We start from the raw sequence: 16,063 nt of genomic DNA, 5'->3' as shown, positions 1-16,063 counted from the left end.
TGGACTAAATATGAAATATTAAAATTTTATAGAATTTAAAATATATTTAACCCACCAAAATATTGGGAGAAAACATTAAGAGCATTTACTATGTGAAAATATTTTATTATTTCATTTCTTTTAAGTTGTAATAATTTTATTTCTTAAATAATGAAGTAAGAGACTTTTAAAGTAAATAATTGTCTATATTTTTATAAAATACAATTAATTAACATTTTATTTTATATTCAAGAAAATGATTTGTTTCAAGAATCTTCCATCAAAGTATATCAAAGTATAATAAAGGCATATTTTAAAAAATTAAAATAAAAAATATTCTCATAAAGCAAATAATTCAATGTGTGAGTTTTATGAAACAATATTATTTTAAATATTGAAAACTTAATCTCTATAAAAAAATTGTTAAAGTCAATATAGTTTTGAAAAATAAAGATAATTTTTAATCTCTACATAATGTTGTTCTTTTAATTATTTTTTTTTAAATATGCATATAAAAAATATTGATTTAGCCTTTCAATATTCTCCCTTCTAAGAACTAACTCGCAAATGCACCATAAAAAAATAATAAAGATAACTTTTAGTACATAAAAAATATTAAACTAAAACAACTTAATCTCTTACTTTTTTAATAGTCTCCATTGGTAAAAAAAAAAGTATAAAATATAATGAAAGTTTAAATATATAAAGGTAGAGTTCAAATAGGCGTATGAATGAGAGTTGTTCATTCATCCCCCATTGTTCCCTATAGGTCTCTCAATTTTCCTAGTTTATCCTTTATCGGATCTCAACTTTTGAGTAGGTAAATTCTCGAAATGCGTAGCTATCAAATTATGGCATTCGTTAGACACAAATACATAAGGCATTTCAGTCTTCCCATCAAATATTTATTCATTAACACTCAATCTCAAATCATTCACCTATTTTTGCGTTTTTTGAGTTCAAAAATCCTATTATTCTATCCATTGGCACCATCAACTCTATTTTTCTTAATTGCATATGTAACATAACTCTAAAATCCTCCTAATTATCATTTTGGTTGTTAAAGTTTTTGAAGTTTTGTATTGAGTCGTATCGGACTCTATGATCTAGTAGTGTGTTTTTAAGAACTTACCACTATCAGATCCATGCATCCGGTAGTTGTTAATGCATTCTAGAATGGTTTGTTTACCGCATAATTAAGTTTTAATTCATGTTAAATGTTTTTAGTTAATTATCGTTGAGTTTGAAGTTGAGTTCAAACATTCGATGTCACCTGATTTGAAACTTGAGCATGCAACTAAACCCAAACTTGAGCTTGCAACAGAAGAAATATATTGCAGAGCCAGTTGTGATTGACATTGATGTTGGGATAAACTTTATTACTAATAATAAATATAATTGTTGAGATGATTTAATGACTTGGATTTGTCATTAGGCAACTAAGTTAAGATTTTTTATGGTAATTACAAAATTTGATCATGGTTATGATAGAAGAAAACAATTTATAGTAAGGTTTTAATGAGGTGTGTCCTTAATAGACATCCAAGGGAAAGTGTTATAAATAATTAAAATACTTGATGGATTTCTCTTACAATTTCCTAGAGTTAAAGTCTTAATCCTTAACGATAGTGGAACCTTTAATGTTAGTGGAATGTTAATGACATGTCATGGTTAGACTATTCAAATGATTGTAAGTTATAGGTTTTGTATCCTATAAATAAGACTCGTGTGATTTTGTAAAAATGCACCTTGATGAATACACTACAATTATCTCATATTATATCTTCTTTATTATTTCTTATCCCTTGTGTTCATCATTTTATACTTTATTTACCTTTAGTTTTGGTTAATTTTATAACAAATTTCATTTATACCAAAGAACTCTAAAAGGTTCGTGATTAAATTTTTTTTTTTGTCGATAAACATAGGAAATAAAAGAAAGACCGACTAATAAAGTGAGAAATTTTGCCAACCATTTACAAGCCCCCTCTCCCAAACGGTGATTTATGTTCATTTTTTGGGTTTAGAATCACCTTTTCATATTGTCTTTTTCTTTTAATTTACGTGAATAAGTAGCTTATACACAAATTTAGTTTTTCTTTCATTTTTGTTGTTGTGATTTCATCGTCTGAGATCGATGCTTTTTGGTTTATTGAGGCAAAATTCTTAATTAAATATTTTTAAAATAATCAAATATTTAATTAAATTTGTTAATTATAATTCTAATTATATTATTAACTTATATTTTTGAGTAATTTATTTAAAGATAGAAAATCAATCACAAGCAAACATATTAATGCAAAAATCATGTGGTAATTTTCAAAGAAATCAAGAAAGATTTCATCATCAATTTTGATTTTATATCATGCACATTAAAGTAGCTAAAATATCACTAGAAGGGGGTTGAATAGAGATATTGTACTTTTATTTAATTTTCTTTATCTTTTAAAATTGTATCCTTGTGTGAGGATAGTTGATAGATGTTAGAGGATATAAGTTTGAAACTGAAATGAGAGTTAGACAAAATAAAGTGAATATAGTATAAAAAATGACACACTCAAATTTATACTAGTTCACCCAAAATAGGTTACGTTCAGTCCTCACTAATTTGTGAGGTTTCAATATGATTTAAAAAGACTTGTCATATAAATGGATTCTTTTCAGTATGTATTTTCTTAGCCTCAACATGCTTACATAAAAAAATTCTCTTTTTGTTTTACAACTATCGACAAGTTAATATTAACTTGAGGATATATAGGTTTTTGAGAGTTTTGATACTAGTATGATTCTTTCACTAAGATAAACTTTCTAAGAGGATGATTTCAAAGATATGCTTAAGAATAGTAGAAAGTATTCTGAGAGGATGAGTTTGTTCTTCACATCTTTTATCTTTCTATTTTGTATGAAATTTTGTTGTATTTGATGAAGATGAGTTCATCTAAATTTATGGAGGTGATAATGCTTCAAATATGAAGAGAAGTACAAAGTATTGGTTAGAGATTTAGATGATTGCCCATGGTCTTTATTTGGAATTGTAAATATGCCCTTCAGTTGTCACTGTTAGAAGAAACTTAGGACGATGAGTGTTTTAGTCCATCCACGTATAAGAGGATGAAGCTTCCATTAATTCTGAGGTGACTTGTGCGTTTTGACTTTTTTTCCAACAATTGTAGTGTCTTGCCTTTTTAGTCAATGACATCACTTTTTGTACTTTGGTTCATTTACTTATTTTCCCATGTACGACGATGAATAGAAAATAGGAGTTCATCATCTTTCCTACTTTGTTTATCCTTTGACATAAACTCATAATCTTTTCAGCATTGTGTATCATCTGACATAAATTCATCATCTCTTAGAATTGATTATCATCTGTCATAGAGGTCATAATTTCATCCTCCACTTTGTTTTTCCTCTAACGTAGAAGATATATAAAAATGTGTAAAAACACTTCATCTGATCAAGAAGGTGAAGAACCTGTTTTCTAAATTCGATACACTCAAGAGCACATATTAGATAACACACATACTCACAATCTTTGAAACAATTTTGTTATCATTAAAATATTTGAGAGAGATTTTGTCTCAACACGCATAACAAGACAAAAAACTCATTTTTGTAAAGACTAAGTGATTTAGAATATTCCTCAAAGGACTGCCAACATTTAATTGATGATAGAATAATAAGAAGAACAATTAGTTGTCTTAATAAAGATAAAAACAAAATGAATCATTTTGGAAAATCCAAATGCATGTTCATAATGAAAATTTTGCACATGGACCGTCCAAAATAAATGGGCATTAAAAAGAGACAAATATTGAAGGCTCACATGCATAAACACACATTGAAATTGATGAACTGGAAGAAAAGACGGAAGTACACAAGTACACTTCATTGTCAGTGTTACTGCATCAGTTGAGCATGCTTCTGAATTTACATTGTCCCAACTGTTCTTTGACAACTCATAATCACTATCGCTCATGTTACCTTCAGTTCAAGGAAGAACATTATAGGTTGATCAAGAATGTGTTACTGCAAACAAAGAAAACAAGATAGACACTTGGTATTAAGGGTCAACGACTATATTCAGTTAAGACTGATATTCAAGCCTATCCTCGTCTATAAAACGCATATCAATCAGAAGAAAAATATAAGAGTTTTTCAAAGTAATCAATCTACACTTGATCAATTAAGCTCAAGTTTCAAAGCTCTTCTCTCAAGTTAAACTCCAGTTATCTCACTATATTTGTGGGTCATCATATTGAGTTTTTTTTGTTAATCAATCTCAAACAAAGAGTTGAGAATTCTTAGATCTGAAATACTTTTTATCATATACATCATTTTGTAACTCAAGTGTATCTTTTATGTTAGATTGTGTATTGTAAAAATCCTTTCTAGTTTGAAATGTACTTGTAAAAATTCTTTCTGGACTGAAATGTGACTACTGAAATTCCTTTCAATGTGAATGTTGTAATTGATCAAGGTGTGGTAAAGAAAGATAGTGCAAAACATAACATTCTGATGTTGAACATAATAGGGAAAATCTTATAGATTATGAGGATGCGAGGACTAGATATAGCCCACCTTGAGTGAACCCTGATACATCATTGTGTGATCTTCTTAATATTTATCTTGCACTTATAAATCACATTTCACATGTTTATAAATTGAACTATTTTATTTAAACTAACACATCCATAATGTTCTGGAGATTAATTTTATTTTAACCAAGATTGTTTCTGAGTTAATTAAAATTAAGTGCATGAATTAAAAAGTTAAAAAGGGATCAAAATTCAAATCTCGTTTCTTGTGATTGATATTACTATTTCATGGTTTTTCCATATTGGTTCGATTTATTTTTTTGTGCGTCTTTGTGCGGTGTTCTTTTTGGTTCATATTGACAGAGTAGCTGGGATCCATACATTTTTTTATTAATGATTTTGGTGTAGTCAATGTTATAGATTTGAAGGCATAGTTATTTTGGACACTTGAATTTTGTCATATTTGTAGGTGTGTTGTTGTTTTGTGTTATGTTGTCGTTTTACGATATTAACTTAGTTGTGGTGAGTTTGTTCGCAGCTTCATTGTTTATACTTTTAGAAAATTTGAATTTGTATCACATAAATATATTCTACTATTTGAATCAACGAATATCATTTGTTTTTAGGAGACCATTAGTAGATTGGGTTAATATATTTTGTATCATGCATATAATTTTTGTTATGGTATATGTTTATTTTCGGTCAATTATACAATTATTATTTTATTTTATTTCAAAATAAACAAACAATAGTTACAAAACTTCACACAAATCTTCATTTAATGAAACACAAGATGATCTGATAAATTTTGAATCTATGTGTTTTCAATGTTTGAGACGTCTTGCCTAAGCTATTTCATACGCCTTCGCACAAAGTTTCTCCATTTCCGTAAGGTAGATGATAAAAGATGATTTGACTTCATTTGTATCTGCACAATAAAGTATTAAAAATTAGTTTACTATTAAATATTACTTTACCATAAATTTTATCTAAACCCAGTAGTCTTTATTGACAAATTCAAATTGCTAGTAAAGAATTCCTTGATGGTGGTTTGTCCAGCGGAAAAAATGTCATATTCAAATTATGTGACAATGACACCACAACGACATTATACCTTATCGCTATCACGTAACCCATATATGATATAGTCATCCACTTTTCCATTTCTTGAGCACCAAAAATAGATATTTTCAAATAGTTTCATACTTTTTAAATATTGTTATAGAAAACATTGAAATATAGATCATGATATAGATTGATGTCTTTGTCCCAAATGTGTCAAAACTAAAGACCCCAATTATTCACTCCAACCTAATAATGCAGCAATTTTCATCAGGCATAACATCTATTATGTCATCGATATACCAGTCGAATATATAATATTTTTCCATAAATTCATTACCTCATCTTATTTATTATTTTTCAAATATTTTTTGCATTTTGCCCAAATATTTTTTTAATATGAAAACGAAATAAGAGATTAATTGAAGTAGAAAATACGACATCAATAGCATTTATCATGTCAAATTCTCTATAGGTCACAATAACTTTATAAATTAAATTTTCAGAGACAAACAATTGTCTTACCTCTTCAAATATCGAAATGGAGTTTTCTTGTCGACCTTGTTCCAAGTAAGCAAATGCTATAGAAAATGTCAACCCAGTAAATGCCACACCAACAATTTCAAACAATGCTAACAAATATTTATTTATTTTGAATGTGTTATCACATATCGAAACATGTTCAATAACTTTATACAATCGGGAAATATGTCTCTCAGAACATCTGAATCATCTCGTTTTCTTGTTCAATGCACATAATTTTCACTTTCTATTAACTTCAATATATGTTGCATATTTTGTGTATGAATCTCTCAAAGATGATCGTTATGTACTCTTTGCTTTATATATTTGAGTGAAAACTTTGAGATTATCGTTATTTTGCTCTTTCAACACATTGAAAATGAATTTTGATGCAATACTTTGTCATGTCATTAACAAATTTAAACGTCTCAAATATGAATGACGGTCTAAAATACCGCTAAATCATGATTATGTGTTTCACATCAAACTCTAATTTTCCATTCTTCATTGTATTCAATTGTATATATTTGGTTTTGAATTGACAATTACCTTTGTGATAACAAGTTACTGTTGATTTTGATTTTACTTTATATATTTCATCTCTTTTATATCCCAAAATTATTATTCTATCTTGTCTTTCAATAGTTTTTACTCATTTGAATACAACTTCTTGAGAAAAATATCTGCAAAATATATTTCAAATAAAACATTTACGTGTGTATAAATTAAAAAAAAAAACTCATTATATCAATTGTTATTAAGATTATCTGATCAATCGTAAATTTATTAGTAGAATCTATGGTCGGCATAACATGGACTTCACTATCAATTTCACTCATACTTTATTTAATTTATAAAAATAATTAATATTTATATTGTAAATACAATATTTAAAAAAATAATGTAATTATTTTGAAAAAAATATACATTTCGAAAAACGTTTATCTTCGTCGAATTTTCTGAAATGTAGTTTTACGTTTCGAAGATTTTACTTTTGAAAATTCATTACTTTGAAGGTTTCAAAGTTTTGAGAATGTGTATTTCGAAAATTTTGTTAAAGATAAAAGTTTTAAAAATATTTAACAAATACAATAAATTCTATTTCAAAAATTTTAAATTAATCCAAATTTTTGTATAATTCAAAAATCTGAACTCACATTATATTTTGAAAATTTTATAATCAAAATTTTCTAAATGTGGTTTTATTAAAGTTTTAAATATGTGAATAAAAAAGTGTGTAAAAAAAATAGTTAAGTACTTTTTAATGTATCGAGAAAATGAAAGGTATAGATGGAGGATAAGAAATAAAAAAACTCAAATGTCTTTGAGCCTAATGGAGGGTTTTATTTTTTATGGGCCCAATCCTTAAAAAATGATGAGGCAGTTTTGCATTATGCTTCTCACTAAGACTTTTTTTCAAAGCATCACGTCAATTTCAGGTATCACCACTTCACCATCTTCACTCTTGAGTTTCTCGCCACCGCCTTCTACCTTTTTAACACACTGATTGCTTCTGTCGGTGATGCATTAGAACATCTCCAACGTTAGTCAAATAAGTTCGTCCGCCAGCATGTGTAGTCACATAAAATTCAGTTTTTGACGAGTTCATAGTTGGAGTTGTGATAAGCTGTTATTACGGTTCTCTCAGTGTCGTGGTTGGAATTGAAATTGTGGAATTTTGTAGAAAATAATAAGTTTGAATATGATTGATAATTAATTTGATTACAAAAGACTCAATAATAATATTTATTTATAAACACTTCATACACAAAATTCTAAATCAAGAACAAATAATAATAATGAGAGATATTTTAAGATATTTCTATAATTACAAATTGATTACAGGAAATAACTAAAGATGACTTAAATATACTTTTGGTCTTTTATCTTTTACTTAATACTCGTTTTGTTCCTCTATTTTTATTCATTTTGATCTTTTTTCTTTTACAAGTGGTGAATTTTAATCTTTGTCACAATCACATTAAAAGTTATAAAAATATTCGGTCGTTGGAATTGCCTCTAACAATTGCCCAAAATGAAGAAATCTAACATAGACTTGAGGATAGTTAGGTCGTAGATTCATGTCGATCGGTCTGACTGATTCTCATTCTTAATTATTGGTATGACTATATTACTTATTATTTCATTATACATTTGTTTAATGTCCATCTTATGTTATAAATATGAAACATCCACTATGGTTTAGTAGTGATTCTTTTTTTATCAAGAGTTTGTTGGACGCATAAAGTGATGTTTCCTCTCAACCAAATTTTCTAGATATGGAAGAACTAGAGATCAAATATCCTCTAATCACTTGTTTAAAGTGTTCGAGTCTCTTAGTACTCAAATCAACCACATTAGCATCTCATTGTATCCAAGGTTAGCCCAAGGCAAAAACTAGGAAAGTTAGGGCTTTAAGGTTCCGAAAAATAATTGATTTTTTATGTATATTTGGCATAAAAAAACATAAAAATCTTAAGCAGTGCAATAAATAAAATGTCTCATAATTATAAAATGACACAACAATTGACGTATTTAATTAAAATATGTTGTATCTCATAAAAATAATGTAGAAATTAAATAAAATTATAGCAAAATATTATTGTTAGTATTAAAGGGATTTTTTTCTTCAAGACTTTACTTTATACTTCAATAAGTATTGGATCGACCCTAATTATATGATGAATTATCATAATAGGACTATTAGGTTTGTTCTTTGTATAAGCAAGTATATTGTATTCATCATATTAAGAATTAGTCTTTAAATCATACTTCCTAAAGAATCCGTTTTTCGACCATATTTCTAATATCATGTTCCTGTGTTTCCTTTTCTATTTACAACATGTTATTAACGAGACAATCAACTTTTCTGCGAGCTTCTTTCCTGTGTTTATGCTTATATTTTTTGTCATCGCTAATCTAATATGGTATAATTATTTATGGAATAATAATGTTTGTGACAATTGGTCTTAAAGTGAATGAGTTAATAAAAATCATTAGCTTTTTATTGGTCATGAATTACTAATGACAATTCTTGGATTTGTTAAGTCTTAAATTTTTAGAGCTACATAAAAGTTCTTGAAGAGTATCAAAATCTTGTTAGTACATGTTTAGTTTCGCACTGGATTTACAAAATTGTAGCGAATTGGCCAAATTCATTGCAAAACCAAACATTTAACCTATCGCAAAATCACAATGATTCATACTTAATTCGTAAATTACCTTTTTTTCATGCTTGCCCAAATTAAAAACCTTTTCATGATAAAAACAAAGGCATGAGCTTATTAATTTAATGAAGTTCATCCTAATCTTAAGTTAACTAATCAACTTCATTTACTAAAAAAAAAAAAAAAAAAACTATACAGTTCACATTGAAGTGACAAACGAACAAAAACTCATATCAGTCTGATTGCGGTTCACACACATTACATTAACTAATTCAAATTTACAATATAAGCGCATAAATAAATATTGTATCCCAAAGATCAACATAAGTGAACAATAAAAGCACCCTTCCTTCATCTATGACCAGTATCATCCTTTGTTGTCTGAAAATCACCAATTTGATGAGTAAATTGACAAATTAAAATAGTGAATGAATGAATAATAAAATAATAAAAAGAGAGAGAGATTGAATTGGACCTTGTTGTGGGAAGGAAAAAAAGAAACTAAACATCCTTGGCAATGAGTTCACCATTCAAGAACTCTCTATAAGCAGCAATAGGCCAACTGAAGCCTCTAAAAACCAATCTAGAAGCAAGTGGAACATCAATAATAATCTCTTTCTGAGTGGGTTTCTTTTCATCTCTAATAGCAATCAAGTAACTACGACCCACCCATCCAATCCAACCCGCGATGTACAGGAACAAAACCCCAGGCGTAATAAACTCACCCCAATGTCTCTGATCTCCGCTCACTATCAAATGCGGTAACCCATCCGCACCACACAACAAACCCTGTTTCCCATAGTTCTCGAACCTTCTCTTCGTTTTCTCAACCGTCGCTTTTATCGCTAGCGCCGGAGCGCTATCTGGACCGTACAGTTTCAGTGATGATTCCAGTTTTTTTATTTGTTGTTTTTCGCGTTTCGCGAATTGTTTTGATTCTTTGCATGGTGTTAGGCCGGAGATATCGGCTGTTGCAGGGAGTGGTGATGAGATTAGGATTGATGAGAGTGCTAAAGCTGCTGAGAATGCTTTTAGATTTGAATTTGAATTTGAATTTGATTCTTGATTTGTGCTGCAGTGGATTATGGTGGATGAATGTTTAGGTTTTTGGGTGAGTTTGGGTCTTAGGGTTGTGATGGGTTTGGAGAGGTTAGTTGGAATTGTAAGAGACATTTTTGTGAAATTGGAGGAAGGGTGTTTTGAGATTGAGATTGAAATTGAGAAGAGAAGGTTTTTAGATTCTATGTGGAAGAAATTGGTGGTGGGAAAGTGGATTTTGGATAAGGTGAGAGAAGTAAGGTTGCTGACTTGGATTGTTCTTATTGGTTGTGGCTTTGTTACATTTTCTCTCTTGTTATCTCACTTTAGGTTGGATAAGAGATTTTAGATTTTCACAAAATTTGTGTCCCTCCTCATGTTTCAGATTTCTGGTCGATATTATAATATAAAATAGAGTTAATAGAAGTTGATTTATTTTATATAAAATTTGGATTGAAATATTTAATTTTGTTTAATTCATTTTAAGTGTAAAAAAGAAATACCATTGTTTAAAGTAATAATATTTCATTTATTTTTAATTAATACTTCTTGCTTAAATATTGAGATTGTTTAACATTGTTTCTTTCATCTGAACAAAAGAAATAAAGTACGTATATATTGAAAGAAGACGAATTTTTTGATAGAGAAAACATCTTCCAATAATATCTTGATCTGAAATCTAAAAACGAATAAGTAAAAAAATAAAGTTGATTTAATGGGTTGATTAATTTAAGGAAAAGACAAGAGAAATAAAAAATAAAATAAAATAAGTGTTGATTATTTTTAAAAAAAACCAAAATATCCTTTAACTAAATACACTTTCAATCAAAATTAATTTTTTTTTATTAAATATCTTAATTCAATTTTATAGTATTTAATTAAGGGATTGGGTTAATTAATTTTAACAATTTTCAATTTCAGTTAATGATTATTATTATAATTAAATTATTTATTTTGATTTTAACAAAAAAAAAAAAACAGAACACGTCTTTTTTAATACAATAAAAAAAAAACTGAAAAAAAAAGAAGTAAAAAAAAAATCTGCATCCGTGGTCTTCCACTCCATGGCTCGTGCTCCACATGCGCCATACCTGCTTATAGGCTATAACATTGAATTGATAAAAATTAGATTTAACTGTACTTTTGGTCCCCTATTATAGGTGAAAATCGAAAGTAGTCCCTCCATTTTGTTTTTCTCCAGTTTTAGTCCCCCAAACAGAATTTAAGTCCAAATCATGATGAGTTGTCATTTTTTTAATGACGTGTCAATAAAAGGGTGACGTGGCAGACACTTATGTGGAATAAACTCATTATTATATTATTTCTGATTAAAAAATATAATTTATATTTTTAAAAACCATTATTATAATTGTGACAATATTTTTAAAAATACAATTTAATTGTTAAAATTAAGTTAAAAGAAAAAACACCTAAAATCATGAATCCTAAACAAATCAAAATCAAAAGCATTCACTCATGAACCCTAAAATCATTCTGAACCCTAAACAAATCAAAATCAAAAGCATTCACTCATGAACCCTAAAATCATTTTGAACCCTAAAATCATGAACCCTAAACAAAAATCGTGAAATCGTGTTTGTCCTTTGTTCACTCATTTTCATCAGTGACTCGTTTTCATCAGTGTTCAAATGGCGAGTGGAGGTCATTTCGAGTTCTCTCCATCTTCACATACGAAAGAAAATACAAAGTTTTGTGCTAGGTATGTGATTTTAGGGTTTTCGCTTTGTTTTATTATTAACATTATTAAACTCTGTATTGAACTTTGATTTTAGGGCCAACATTTTTTCTGTACATTGTTAACAGAACTCTATGCCTTTATGCCTTTTTAATAATGTGGTCCATATACTCTATTGTATTATTTTGTGGTGCATGTGTAGTTTGTTTGAGGCTTAGTTTGACTGATTTATTCAATGGTTTGTTTTGTGTAGGCCAACTTCAGTGCACAGAGTTAGGTTAAGAATTAACCATGGGGGTAGTTTTGTAAACCACCCAGTGAAGATGTACGTTTGTGCCTAAGTGAATGAGATGAATTGGTCTTGCGATGCAGACTTAATGTCCCACATGCAAATTACTAAAATAGTCAAAAGTTTGGGATATATGAGTATTAAACGTTTGTGGTACCAGCATCCGAAGTACTCATTTACACGTGGACTTAGACCTCTCAACAATGACGAGGATGTATTAAAGTTTGCTGAAGATGTCAAAGGGTTCAATGTAATTGACGTCTTTGTGGAACACTATATAGATAATCCTATTATTAGTGATGAAAGTCCAATTCAATAGCCAACTAAAGCTGAAAAACTCCAAGTTGAAGGTGAACAAGTTCAAGCTGAAGCAGATTCTGAACTAGAAACTGAACCAGATCAACTAGATTCTGAACCACTTCAACCTGAACAAGATAAATCAGAATCAGAACCAATTCAAACTGAAGCAGAATCTGAATCTGTACTTGTTCAACCTGAATCTGAAGTTGTTCAACTTGAATCTGAAGCTGTTCAACCTGAATCTGAAGCAGTTCAAACTGAACAAGATAAATCAGAATTTGAACCAATTCAAACTGAACCAGATCAACCAGAATCTGAACTTGTTCAACCTGAATCTGAAGCAGTACATGGTGAAGATTATCTGAGTGAAGAAGATGAAGATTATGTTGCTAACTCAAATGATGACGATGATGATATGGGTGAGTTATATGAGGATGAGGATTAGGACTGGATTTCTGAAATATCAACTGAGATTTTTGTTAATGTTGGTGATGAAAATTCATTTGAAAGACATGCAAACCCAAGAGGAAACACAGGGCCTAGTTCTGCAACTGATTTTGAAGAAAATGATGTGAATTCTGATGATTTGGATACTCCACCAGGAAGTGAAGTTGATGAAGAGAATGTTAGGAAATTTCCTAAATTTAACCAACCTGAAAATGGTGATGAAGTAAGGTTTGAGTTGGGCCTAAATTTCAATACAAAAGAGCAGATTAAGAATGTCGTTAAAGATTTTGTAATGGAGACTAAGAAAAACTTGTATTTCAAAAAGAATGATGGAAAGATAATCATTGTTAGGTGTGAGCCAGAATGTCCATTTTATATGAGGATCAATAAGAGGACTTCAAATGAATATTGGCAATTAGTGAGTTTCACAGATGATCATACATGTCATAGGAGGGCAAAAAATAGACAAGCTAAGACTGAATGGCTTGCCAAGAAATTCGTTCCTATGTTGAGACGTACACCTGAAATGAAACCAAAGGGATTGCTTGTTGAGGCGCTTGATAAATGGGGTGTGAAGTTGTCTACATACCAAGCATATAGAGCCAAAGTAAGAGCCATAGAAATGATTCAAGGTGCTCAAAGGGAGCAATATGCACATTTGAGAGAATATGCGGATGAACTTAGGAGATCAAATCCAAACTCTACGGTTATTATTAAGTGTGGTATGTCTGACGTAGACTCATGGCAATGGTTTCTAGATCTTTTACTGGAGGACCTCAACAATGTTCAGCATAAGCAATATGCATTCATTTCAGATCAGCAAAAGGTATGTGTGCTGAAGTTTATGTAATCGGTTTCTAAATTGTGCAATATGTTTATGCAATCTGTTTCTGAATTATGCAATTTGTTTCTGAATTAAGCAATTTGTTCTATGTAATTTGTTTCTAAATAAGCTATATGAATTATGAATTAAATAAGCTATATGTTTCTGAATTATAAATTAAATAAGCTATATGTTTATGAATTGATTTCAGGGATTGGTACCTGCCATTGCCAACATTGGGGCCCATGTGGAACACCGATTATGTGTTAAACACTTGTATGGGAATTGGAAAAAAAGTATCCCGAATGACATATGAAAGAGCTTCTTTGGTTGGTAGCAAGAGCTACTGTGGTCCAGGAATGGGAGAAAGCAATGCAAAAAATTAAGGCAATCAATGAAGATGCTTGGAAAGACATGATGCAACTCCCACCATCTATGTGGACTAGGTCAGCATTTCACACTGATACACGATGTGACCTCCAAGTAAACAACATGTGTGAGGCTTTCAACATGGTTGTATTGGAGTATAGAGATAAGCCTATCATAACATTACTTGAAGGTTTGAAACATTACATTACAGTAAGGATTGTCAAACAAAAAGAACTCATGCTACGATATAGAGGCAATATATGTCCTAGGATTCAACAAATATTGGAAAAGGCAAAAAGAGCAGCTGGGGGTTGGTTCCCAACTTGGCATGGAGATGGTGATTTTAACTTGTTTAGTGTCACAAATGGTGTAGATACCTATACGGTAAATCTACACACAAAAACTTGTGCTTGTTGTAAGTGGGATTTGACTAGTATTCCGTGTTGCCATGCTCTTGTCTGTATATGGCACAACAAAGTTGATCCAGAATCGTACGTTTCACCTTATTATAGGTATAAAACTTGATTTTGACTGCATTATTGGTATTCTGCATCATTGAAGTTCTGCTTGTTCAGTTTTGGTTCTGTTCAATTGATGTTTTTGCTAGTTCAGTTCTGGTATTCTGCATTATACTATTCTGCTAGTTCAATTTTGGTTCTGGTTTCAATTCTGGTTCTGATTTTAACATGATGTTCATTTGAAGCAATTTTGTTCTGGTTTTATTCTACTAGTTTAATTATGGTTCTGATTTTAACATGATTTTAACATGATGTTCATTAGATGGATGTTCTAGTTTCAATTCTAGTTCAGCTACATGGTTTTTTTTCTGCTAGTTTCAATTGTAGTTCAGTTAGATGGTTTTGTTCTGCTGGTTTTGTTCTAGTTTGGTTCTGGTTTTGCCCTGCAATTTTGTTCTAGTTTTGTTTTAGTTTGGTTCTAGTTTAGTTCTGGTTCAGTTTGTTCTAATTTTGTTATAGTTTGGTTGTGGTTTAGTTTGGGTGTGGTTTAGTTTGGTTCTAGTTCTGCCCTGCAATTTGGTTTTGGTTTTGTTCTAGTTTGGTTCTGGTTCAGTTTGTTCTAATTTTGTTCTAGTTTGGTTCTGGTTTAGTTTGGATCTGGTTCTGCCCTGCAATTTGGTTTTGGTTTTGTTCTAGTTTGGTTTTGGTTTAGTTCTGGTTCACTTTGTTCTAATTTTGTTCTAGTTTGGTTCTGGTTTAGTTTGGTTGTGGTTTAGTTTGGTTTTGGTTCTGCCCTGCAATTTGGTTTTGGTTTTGTTCTGCTAGTTCATAACATTCAATTTATAACATGTGGCTTTCAACATGCTGGTTTTTAACATGTTGCTTTTAACATGTTGGTTTTTAACATTCTGATTTTAACATGCTACTTTTAACATGTTTCTGGTTCTTTAAATAGGAAAACAAACTTCTTAACATGTTACTCTTACATTATAATGCCATCAAATGGACCAAAACTTTGGCATGCATCAAATAGAGATCCTATAAATCCCCCAATCATGAGAAGAGCACCGGGTAGACCAAAGAAAAATAGGAACAAGTCCAATGACGAGTCAAAAGGTTCTAACAAACTACCAAGACGGTTTGCAACTGTGAAATGTAAAAACTGTGGGAAGTTTGGCCACAACATGAGGACATGCAAGGGTAAAAGTGCAGCAGATAGAGAGATACCAAAAGGTGGAAATAACATCAACAGAACAAAGAGAGCAAAGACAACAAGGGTTGGAGGTGATGAGGGAGAAACACCAACAATTTCATCTCAGGATTCACAAGCTCCACAAATTCAAGATTCACAAATCAATTGAAGGAACTAAACTTG

At 30.1% G+C, this 16,063-nt stretch overlaps 1 protein-coding gene across 1 annotated transcript; it reads right to left on the bottom strand.

The window, feature by feature from the left end:
* Positions 1-9,478: 9,478 nt before the first annotated feature.
* Positions 9,479-10,510, bottom strand: LOC101506661 (photosystem I reaction center subunit III, chloroplastic). Its single transcript, XM_004486344.4, has 2 exons — positions 9,744-10,510; positions 9,479-9,649 (listed from the first exon to the last, which is right to left on the bottom strand). The coding sequence occupies exon 1, from the start codon at positions 10,439-10,441 to the stop codon at positions 9,770-9,772; it is 672 nt and encodes a 223-aa protein (XP_004486401.1). The 5' UTR covers positions 10,442-10,510; the 3' UTR covers positions 9,479-9,649; positions 9,744-9,769.
* Positions 10,511-16,063: the final 5,553 nt, after the last annotated feature.

Source organism: Cicer arietinum, chromosome 1, assembly GCF_000331145.2.
Source record: "Cicer arietinum cultivar CDC Frontier isolate Library 1 chromosome 1, Cicar.CDCFrontier_v2.0, whole genome shotgun sequence".
In the NCBI taxonomy this organism is placed as follows: Eukaryota; Viridiplantae; Streptophyta; class Magnoliopsida; order Fabales; family Fabaceae; genus Cicer; species Cicer arietinum.
The sequence above is the reverse complement of the archived record's forward strand: the minus strand, read 5'-3'. Positions and strand labels throughout refer to the sequence as shown.

Bases quoted from the DNA above. Each gene is read 5' to 3' on its own strand.
- LOC101506661 (XM_004486344.4), bottom strand. From the start codon at position 10,441: ATGTCTCTTACAATTCCAACTAACCTCTCCAAACCCATCACAACCCTA.